The 10,561-nt window shown below is 52.2% G+C and overlaps 1 protein-coding gene across 6 annotated transcripts in view; it reads right to left on the bottom strand.

Moving 5' to 3' along the window:
- Positions 1-205: 205 nt before the first annotated feature.
- RECK (reversion inducing cysteine rich protein with kazal motifs) overlaps positions 206-10,561 on the bottom strand; it is an 84,476-nt gene continuing 74,120 nt past the window's right edge. For 5 of the 6 annotated variants that reach the window (XM_051851340.3, XM_089299465.1, XM_070079016.2 and 2 more), the window contains 5 exons: positions 7,855-8,047; positions 6,175-6,385; positions 4,934-5,007; positions 2,899-3,054; positions 206-2,018 (listed from right to left, as the gene is read on the bottom strand). In XM_051851340.3, the coding sequence (XP_051707300.1) occupies positions 1,794-2,018; positions 2,899-3,054; positions 4,934-5,007; positions 6,175-6,385; positions 7,855-8,047 (859 nt within the window). In that variant the 3' untranslated portion in view covers positions 206-1,793. 6 annotated transcript variants of the gene reach the window in all.

The raw sequence follows: 10,561 nt of genomic DNA, 5'->3' as shown, positions 1-10,561 counted from the left end.
TTGCATGCGACTCTGCCACTGTCTGCCCTTGGCCATGCCTGGGTCCAGTCTGACCAGCTCTGTTCTGCCGTCCCATGCTCTCGGAGCCCTGGGCTCGGGATAACAACACTGCGTGACTTCTTATTCCAGAGCAAAGGACACGGCTCACCCAAGCGTGATTGGCGGTTTCAATCTGAATGTGCACGTTGCTTGGAAGTATACAAGATCATATAAAATTATTTTTATTAAAATAGAAAAGCTTTCTAGTATATTGCATTGAAAATATACAGGACAAAAGCAATTGCAACAAACATGCTACATCAGCTTGAGATATTCTGAAAGCTTTAAGTGCCCACTTTTCAAAAACCATTTGGTATAATAAGCATATCTTTATATATTTCAGAGGGTACATATAATACTGAAAAAATACTTCATGTAAAATCTAAGTTCAGGTGCACACAAACAAGTATTACACTGAATAGCTTATCTCAAACTGTGGAACATTCAAGGTACTTAATTTCTTGGACAACATGCAAACATTTTAATACTCAGTTTGACATTTTTAAATATATAAACCACAATTTTTTATAATTCTATATCAAAAAAAGAGAGACGGAACACTTATCTACATTGTGCACATCACACAAAGCAAATGTGTCTTCATGAACGGAAAATCCGGTCACCACGCGTGATTGTCATCTTACAAATATGGCTGTTCCCCTCTTCACCATGAAGCAGACGTGTCGTGTGCTTGTCACGTGCACTACCAGCTGTTTCACTTTTTGGCAGTTATTTAAGTAGCAGCAATTGGTTTAAAGGTTGATGTTTAAAAATTCAAAATTTAATGAATACTGATGAATATATGCTGATTAATATAAAAATTGCATAATGCAGAGTGTGCTCAGAGGCAGTGTGACTTGTCCCTTTTACGAACGTCACAGACCCAGCTCCGTGGCCACTGAGATGGTCACTTACAACACAGAACTATCTGTCATTCAGTCAGCTTGCTTCAGCTTAACACCACAGACGGGGCCCTGAATTCACCCTCTGTAAGCTAATCTCGCGTTGCCTGCTGAGCTGCACAGCATCAAGATGCTGTGTCTCTCCTTCAGCGTCTCTAACGGCACTGGCTCCCTCCCGGACCCCTAGCTCCTAGACGGAGGAGGTATTCATCTGGAAACAAACACAAACACAAAGGGGAACCTGAGGACCTCCTGGGACTCTGAGATAAAGTATCTGATAGGAACCTAGCTGTCAAATGAGGTCTCTTTCTACCAAGTGAGCATCTCATCCAGCAGTGAGATGTTACATTTGCTTCACAGCGGAGAGTGGCCCAGGTTCTTGGGCTCCTGCACCCACATGGAAGACTCAGAGGAAGCTCCTGGCTCCTCGCTTTGGCCTGGCCCAGTCCCAGCCATTGTGGCCATTTGGGGAGCAAACCAGCAGATGGAGGATCTCTCTCTCTCTCCCTCTCTCCCTCTGTCTCTCCCTCTCTCTCTGTAACTCTTTCAAATAAATAAATATATCTTTAGAAAAAATTTGCCTTCGAGTGGGGGACCCATCTACTGAGCAAAATGTGAGTCATCAGGCAGTGCCTCAGCAGAAGGAGACGCCCTCCCTCGTCGGCCCTCGGAAGCCCGTGTTACACACTTGTAAACCTACAGATGTCGGCAGACTGAGCAACGGAAACCCTGTGTGGTGAACAGAGGTGGCACATGCTCTCTTGGCCACCGTCCAGCTCGAACCCAGCCGTCCTGAATGTCTTTCACAAGGTAGAGAAATTCGGTCAAGGAACGGTTCGCACCTGCGGGCAGTCAGTTATGTGTCCAGAGCAGGTGCAAGGCAAGGCCCAGGCTGAGGAGCAGGAGGCAGCCGGAGCGGCAGGGAGGCCTGGCTCGGACGCCGGCCGCGGGCAGGCTGCTGGAGACCTGCACCTGGGAGATGATGAGGGCGGAGAGGGGCACGTGGGCGGCCAGGGTGGGGCTGTCGGAGTTGATGAGCGACTCGATCTTCTCTGCTTCTTTATTGCAGGCCTCGATCTGCGAGGGACAACAGGACTCTTTTAACCTGGGCTCGGGATAACAACACTGCGTGACTTCTTATTCCAGGGCAAAGGACACGGCTCACCCAAGTGTGATTGGCATGATCTATGTCACAGAGCCCAGGAGGGGCCAAGTCAGACAAACGCTGCCTATCCCCAAGGCAGGGAGGCCAGAGCAATCCCCTTTATTACAGCCTTCATTTATTACAGAAATACACCAGCATTAATGGAAATCAAACCCAACCCCCAGTGAAGCTGCCCTAACGTATCTGCCGCTTCCAAGTGTCTACAGTACTGACCACGGCTCAGCCACACCGCGGCGTCGCCCCTGCACGGTGACATACAGTCACAGGGCAGGTGCACCCAGGGCCCACTTGACGAGGTTTCACGGACTGCCTGCATCCATCCCCGCCTTGCGTCCTCACTACTCTGATGCTGACACGGGGGCCTCCAGGGGCGCACGTCCCCGCAGGCTGTGAGGAAAAGGCTGGGCCCGCAAGGGCAGCATCTTCCCCTGCAGTGGGAGTGCGGCCCTCAGGAGACCAGCGTCCATTGTGGCTCTGTCACTGCGTGGCCTGTGCCAGTGCCTTCCCCCTGGCCTCAGCGGCTTGGTCTGTACAGTGGCTGGATGGGATGCAGTGATTCCTCGGGCCCCTGCCATCTCTGCAGACGCTGAGTCCCAGGTGCTTCACATTCTGCTGTCAACCGGACACGTGCTCGGCCCGCAGACACTGCCTCGCTGCCGCCCCCGCCCTCCTCAGCTCGCCACATGCCTCCGTTTCCTCACTCGCATCCCTCCCGGATCCTGGCTTGTGCCCACCCCGTCCCAGGAGAGGGACAAGACGGTGGCCCAACAACTGAACGTGTGCTGAACCCACCTGCAAAGCTTTCGGGTAGTGATCCACAGGAACGATCAGGATCACAATCTCTGACTCGATGCTGAAGTATCCAAATACGTCACACTGCGGGACAGACACGTGCATGCGGATTTTCTGAAGTATTTCCAGAACTGTTATTGGCTTTTTGTTTGTCACCTAGAAAGAGAAAATATTTCCATGACCTGAGGATAGGAAGGATTCTCTCTCACTGCCCAAGCTACCTCACAGTGGCCTCCTAGCTAAGGAGTTCTCTTGACCAAGGAACCCCTCCACATGCGGCCCCAACAGGGCGCTGCGAGGCCCAGTGGGCAACCTCCGAGTCTGTCTCAGTGGGGCTGTTCTTGACCCTGGAGCTCTGGAGCTCAGATGAGTCAAACCAGAAGCACATAAAGGGTGACTGTCCAGAGTTAGAGGCCAGAGCAAGTCTTCCTGTAAAATGCAGCTGTTTCATTACAATGGGCACAATTCTCTAGGTAGCGGTGAGTGCTGGCTCTGCCTTCCTGGGCCCTACGGCCATAGCCAGGAGCGGCAGGAGTGACGGCAAAGAACAGGGAAAGGGCAGAAGTTCCCAGGGGAGGTGCTGGGCTCCTGAAGGTCCCCTCTGGAGGAACTGGGACTGGAGTAAGAGGAGCAACCTAGAAACCCTCTGGGCAGCCGGCGCTGTGGCTCAATAAGCTAATCTACCACCTGCGGCGCCGGCACACCGGGTTCTAGTCCCGGTCAGGGCGCCGGATTCTGTCCCAGTTGCTCCTCTTCCTGTCCAGCTCTCTGCTGTGGCCCGGGAGTGCAGTGGAGGATGGCCCAAGTCCTTGGGCCCTGCACCCGCATGGGAGACCAGGAGAAGCACCTGGTTCCTGGCTTCGGATAGGCGCAGTGCGCTGGCCGCAGAGGCCACTGGGGGGTGAACCAACGGCAAAGGAAGACCTGTCTCTCTTTCTCACTGTCCACTCTGCCTGTCAAAAAAAAAAAAAAAAAAAAGTAAAAAAAAAAAAAAAAAAAAAAAAGAAACCCTCTGGGCATCTACAGTCCCAGCTCCTGGGCTGTGCCTGCAGCCTCCAACCAAGGCCACTGTGGCAGGAGGGGGACCTTTTGTAAGAAAGATGTGTGCCCCGGGTGACAGGGGGACAGGCACAAGGTGGGGAGTCAGCCAGCCCAGGCCCGAACCCTGCTTTGACTGCTTGGGAGCTGAACGGCCTTGGGCACATCATTTCTCTAAGGATTCATTCCTTCATCTATAAATGGGACAACACATTCTGCTTTCTAAGATGAGAAGGTTTAGCAATTAGGTTTTTTTTTCTTTATTTATTTAACAGGTAGAGTTATAGACAATGATAGAGTCAGACAGAGAGAAAGGTCTTCCTTCCGTTGGTTCACTCCTCAACCGGCGCTATGCCGATCCGAAGCCAGGAGCCAGGTGCTTCTTCCTGGTCTCCCATGTGGGTGCAGGGGCCCAAGTACTTGGGCCATCCTCCACTACACTCCTGGGCCACAGCAGAGAGCTGACAGGAAGAGGAGCAACTGGGACAGAATCCGGCGCCCCGACCAGGACTAGAACCGGGGTGCCAGCACCGCAGGCGGAGGATTAGCCTAGTGAGCCACAAGCCAGCCCCCATTAGCAATTAGGTTTTTTTGTGTTTGTTTGTTTGTTTTTTTGACAGACAGAGTTAGACAGTGAGAGAGAGAGAGAGACAGAGAGAAAGGTCTTCCTTTTTCCATTGGTTCACCCCCCCCCAAGATGGCTGCTACGGCCAGTGCATTGCGGCCAGTGCACTGTGCCGATCCAAAGCCAGGAGCCAGGTGCTTCCTCCTGGTCTCCCATGCGGGTACAGGCCCAGGCACTTGGGCCATCCTCCACTGCCTTCCCGGGCCACAGCAGAGAGCTGGCCTGGAAGAGGAGCAACCGGAACAGAATTGGGCGCCCCGACCGGGACTAGAACCTGGGGTAACGACGCTGCAGGTGGAGGATTAGCCTAGTGAGCTGAGGCGCCGGCCAGCAATTAGGTTTTAACAGTACCAGCCATATAAAGCTATTTACCTTTGCAATAGTATCCAGTTTTTCTTTGTCAAATAAAACTCTTAGCATCCCCGCACACAGAGGGCAGCAAGCACCTGTGGAACAGAAAGCATTCATCTGTGTTCACAATCAGAGAGAACTCACAGTGGCTGGGGAGCGACTGCCCCTCCCCGCGGGCCTTGCTGCTCCTGAGCAAGCTGGGGTCTTGGAATCTGAGCATCCCCCATCTCCCAGAGCCCTTCCTCCATCCCTGCGTCCATCACAGAGCACTCCTCGGGGGAGGCGGCAGTGGAGCAGATGGCACGGCACGGGGAGAGCCGGCCTCTCGAGGGACACGGGGCCATGCCTATTCCAGCTCTGAAGTCCCTGAGTGAGCCCGGGGAAACGCCTTCACTGATTTTTTTTTTTTTCTGTCTGCAAAATAAAGGAGCTGGTATTTTGGGGATTCCATGAATGTCTGGTTCAAGTTTAATTTCTACAAATATTTTAAACTGTTAAAACCATGGTGAAGTCTGGCATAATCAAGTATTACACTGCATTTTAACCCAGCAGACACGGTGAACCATCAAGCACTCCACCCAGGCCCTCGCGTGCCCTCCTCTAACATCACTGCACTGGATACCGCCTGACTCGGTGTGGACTTGCACGGTAACGTGGTCTGTGGCACCTGTCTCGGGGAGGAGAAAAGCTTTATCTGTGCCCTGCAGTGTCCCCAGTGCTTAGAAGCACAAGATTCTGGATGGAGGAAGAAACTGATTAGAGTCCGGACTAACCCACTCTCTGCAGACTGGAATAAGGCCCTTCCACCCCCAAAATGGCCACATGGCCAGGCTGAAGCCAGTAGACTGGAACTCCATCTGGGTCTGCCATGTAGGTGGCAGAGGCCCAAACACTTGGGCCATCTGCTGCTTTCCAAGGCCATTAGCAGGGAGTTAGACTGGGAGTGGAGCATCTGGGACTCAAATTGGTGCCCATAGAGGATGCCAGCATTGTTGGCAGTGGCTTAACCTGCTGTGCCACAACGCCAACCCCACCATATTGTATTAAAATTACCAGACTGGATGATAATTAAGGTGACAACAGCTTTTTAAGGTCAACCCAGAATAATGTTGAGCAGAGTTGATAAGAGTTCTTTGAAGACTTTTTGAAAAGTTTAAATAACCCAGTTTAAATAACAAACTCTGTTCACGCTGACTCACTCTCTGAAGGCAGGTGAGCAAGCTTCCCAGGCACACCCCACACCCCAGTCACTGCTAGCCCACCTGGTGGGGTGACGGCCTTGCACCCGGTCGCCGGCAGGGAAGGGCACCTCACGGCAGCACACTCGGCCACGGAGCTGTACTCCGACAGGACCCCGACGGCCTGGCAGGGCCCGTAGTAGTCAATGGCCACCCGTTCTGAGTAGGCGGCGCACACGCTGCTGTAGGTCTCGCCATTGTGGCCGCACACGGGCTCCGTGGCTCTGCAGAAGGGCTAAGGGCAAACAAATCACAGTCAGCCTGGACCCCTCCAGGGTGCACCTCTCCTGAGTACAGGGCACATCTCTCCATTTTCAGGGAGGAAAAGGCACTGGCATAAACCAGAAGGACCCTCTCAAGTCCCTGGGTTGGACTAAGGGGACGAGGGGTGGCGGGAGGGAGCAATAGGGTGGTCTCAGATGAGTTGACAAGATGACTCTCCTCAGCCCCTGTGGGACTCCGGAGCTCATTCTATGTGAACTGCCCTGAGGCAAATCTCCCCTTCCAGCGGCCTCCCCGCCTCTGCCCACACTTGACTCGGTGTCCCACAAGCGCCTGCTTGAAGAAAAGATGGCGCTCCTCACAAATGCCGAGGCTTTGTCATCTCGTGCTGGAGGAGGAGGGGGCCGAGCGCAGGCTCTGGATCCACCCGGTAGATAGGATACACAGAGAGAAGCCACCGCCACCAAGAGGGACAGGAAAGCATGCAGGGTGGAGGCTATCGATGCAACTGGACCAGAAGCTCGGAGAGGAACAGGAGTCTGGAGACGAGCTGAATGGATTTTCCTAACCATGAAGACCAGGGAACGTGACTAACAAGTTGTGGGCCAAAAACTCCCGACCCAGGAGGAGGGGCTGGTGAGAAATCAGCAGTGCACATGCAAAGTCCCAGAGGCGTCCCAGAGTTAAGCTGATGTCAAAAGACCTTGGGGGCCGGCACCGCGGCTCACTAGGCTAATCCTCCGCCTTGTGGCGCCGGCACACCAGGTTCTAGTCCCGGTTGGGGTGCCGAATTCTGTCCCGGTTGCCCCTCTTCCAGGCCAGCTCTCTGGATGATATCATCCAGTGGAGGATGGCCCAAGTGCTTGGGCCCTGCACCCCATGGGAGACCAGGAGAAGCACCTGGCTCCTGCCATCGGATCAGCGCGGTGCGCCGGCCGCAGCAGCCATTGGAGGGTGAACCAACAGCAAAGGAAGACCTTTCTCTCTGTCTCTCTCTCTCACTGTCCACTCTGTCTGTCAATAAATAAATAAATAAATAAAAACCTTGGGATTTTCACATCAGAGAAATTTTCGAGCACTGTTCAGTAGCGCAGCAGGAGGGGCTGCAGGGAAGAGTAGGAGAACTCCTTTCTGGGTTGGTCTAGCTCCCATTCTTCCTGATGCTCCTCCACGAGGGCCCACAGAGCTGTGGGAAGTGGAACGGTGTTGGTCACACCGGGGTAGAAAGCTGTGAATCCTCTCCTGGGAGAGGGACAAGTGGCCACCTGCTGTTCTTGCTCACTCACTAGATGTGCTAAGCAACACAGCACTGCTACACACGTTAGGAGAAACAGCCGGGCCTCACTGTAGTGGAGGGCTGGGTTCTCCATGCTTGACAGGAGTCACAGGAGCCCCTCAGACGGTCTCACTGCCCATTCACGTGCAGATCACGAGGCAGTCTCCGGCCTAGTGCACTCTGGTCTGTTGGTCTAAGCACGGTACCTGGCACGGGCCTTGGTAAGACAGGCTTTTTCCTCTTTGGTATAAAGTGCAGAGATTGTTGTGTTCCACATGGTCTGTGTCACAGACAGGATCACGGACCTGGTCACAGGCAAGCTGCCTCGGCACACACTCATACTGGCTACATCCAAATTTATCAACAGTCGTCAGGCAGACTTGTGGTCTGGGTACGCACCTGAAAGAGATGAATGCAGCACCATGAGCCATGGCGGGGAGGGACGATGAGGGGGAAGACAGAACACTGCATGAGGCACAGGAGGCTGGGGAGAAAGCAAGAGAGCAAAGGAGAGGCCCGCCCCCAGGAGCTTAGGTAGAGTGGGAGAGCCAGGAGGCTAGACAGTGACAGAATGCCATGGGAACTGAGTCTGGCTGGCTGGGGAACCTGGAGATAGCATCAGGAGGAAGTGGGCTTCTAGCTGGGCCTGCAGGGTGAGCAGGGCCGCAGGCTTGCCAGGTGGAGGAGAGAGCAGCCGGAGCACAGTGTGACGCTTAAGGAGCCTGTGATGTGGTGCTTGGGGGAAATGACAGGTGACCCCAAGGGCAGCCGCCAAGGACGCACGCGTGCACACGAACGCCATGCTATGAGGCCAACAGGTGGGTTGGGGTCAATAACAAATGAAACACTTTCAGGTGCTTGGTTTTCAGGTTGGCTAACAGGAGCCTGCCTTAAGAAAAGGCTTTACTCTATGTCCTAAAGAATTCAGGTGTTTGCTACAAGACTAAGGAGCTGGGCTGGCTGCTGCAACCCACTGTGCGCCATGAAGCTGGCGCGGCCTGGTGACAGCAGATCCCTGCTCCACGCACAATCCCCGCACCCAGATGCACGTTCTTTTCCTTCTGTCCTAATTTTCACAAGAGGTATGTGTAACTTTTCTTAAGAAGGTAAGGCCTATGAAAATGTTTAGCTGTCACTGGGTATTTGAAATAAGACATACAAATAAGAGAGTATAATACAAAAGAGGAAGAATATAGCTGGCATTTTAATTTAGAAGAAAATTATCTTTAGGGTTTTTAGGAATAAGCCTCCTACACTGAAATCCCCGCCACCACTCAGAGTGGTTGCTTTCTCTGAGGTAACTTGAAATCAGAAGGCACTTAGTTATGGGTTTATGGACATTTGAGATGTTTGAAGAGAAACAATGGGAAAGAAGGTTGAGAATTCTATTATCCAGGGGCTGGTGCCGTGTAGCGGGTGAGGCCACAGCCTGCAGTGCCAGCATCCCCTGTGGGTGCCAGTTTGGGTCCCGGCTGCTTTACTTCTGATCCAGCTCTCTGCTGTGGCCTGGGAAGGCAGTAGATGTCCTAGGTCCTTGGGCCCCTGCACCCAGGTGGGAGACCTGGAAGAGACACCTGGCTCCTGGCTTCGGATTGGCGTGCCTCCGGCCATTGAAGCCAATTGGGGAGTGAACCAACAGATGGAGGACCTCTCTCTCTGCCTCTCCTTCTCTCTGTGTGTAACTCCAACTTTCAAATAAATAAATAAATCTTTTTTAAAAAAAATAATTCTATTATTGATTAACAGGGATGCCATAAGAACCAAGAATATTAGGAGAAATTTGGCAATCTGGGAAGGAAAAAATTGATTAATTTAAGTTCAAGGAAATAAGTCCACAGGAAGAGGTTGAGCATCCGGGAGGTGAGGGGATGAGGATAAAATGATAAGGCAGGTGCTGGGTCTGTCTTGCTTGTTGTGTCCTGATGTTCAGAAAAACGCCTGGTGAATCAGAAAACACTTGATGAGTGAACACAGCCTTCCAGTTTTCTAAGCGACTTTCTGAGCACATACTACAAGCCCCTGATCAAACTGAAAGGCACCAAATGGTGAGAAATCAGTCTCCCTCCTGCTCCTGTGTCCCAGCCACACAGTCTCCTCCTTCCAAGGCGGCCGCTACTGCCAATTTCGTATCTATCTTTGCAAAGACAGTTACTGTAAGAGCAAGCATTTTACATGCTGATTCAAAGGGGGATGTATGTTTCAAACTGTATTTTGGCGAAGGATTTTGAGCAATCCTTTCCCAGCTGCCTCTCGTATGAGAGTACCTATTTCCCTATGTTGTTACCAAACTGCCTCTCTGCCAGTCTGACAGAAGGAGAATGGCATACAATTGTCGCTTTAATTCAATGTACAGTTCTCCTAACACGAGGAAGGTTAGGCACTGTGGCCGACAGGCTAGGTGTTCATCCGATCCCTGTACTCTCCTGGCACAGTGAACAGCCAGGTTCCATTCCCAGTCTCCCTGACAGAGACTTGTGAGTTACTTGACAGTCACAAGTGACTGAGCTCCAGGCAATGGGATACAGCTGGACAGAGTGACGAATGTCACTTTTAGACGTGGCCCATAAAAGCTTCTCGAGAGCAGCCTCCACCATCTCCCTCCTCGGATATGCTGGCCAGACGCCGAGGACACAGGATCTGTGGGACCGTGGAGAGGACAGAGTCACTGCGTGGAAGAGCCCCGAGACTCCGAATGGCCACGTGGAAAGCTACCTGCTGCATGTCAAATGACCTTTAGCTGAACTTCTGCTATTGAAAATATTGATATTTTGGAGTAACCCTAACAAATAAAAATGTTTTTTCATGTGTTTAAGAACCACTGTATTTTGTTTTCCTGTGTTTATGTTTTTGGCCCATTTTTCTATTAGATTAATCCTTTTCTCTCTCTCTCTCTCTCTTTTTTTTTTTTTTTTT

The sequence above is a fragment of the Oryctolagus cuniculus genome, chromosome 1 (assembly GCF_051225735.1).
Source record: "Oryctolagus cuniculus isolate XC-2025 breed Fujian yellow rabbit chromosome 1, ASM5122573v1, whole genome shotgun sequence".
NCBI lineage: Eukaryota > Metazoa > Chordata > Mammalia > Lagomorpha > Leporidae > Oryctolagus > Oryctolagus cuniculus.
Note: the sequence above shows the minus strand (reverse complement) of the source record. Positions and strands in the feature narration are given on the sequence as shown.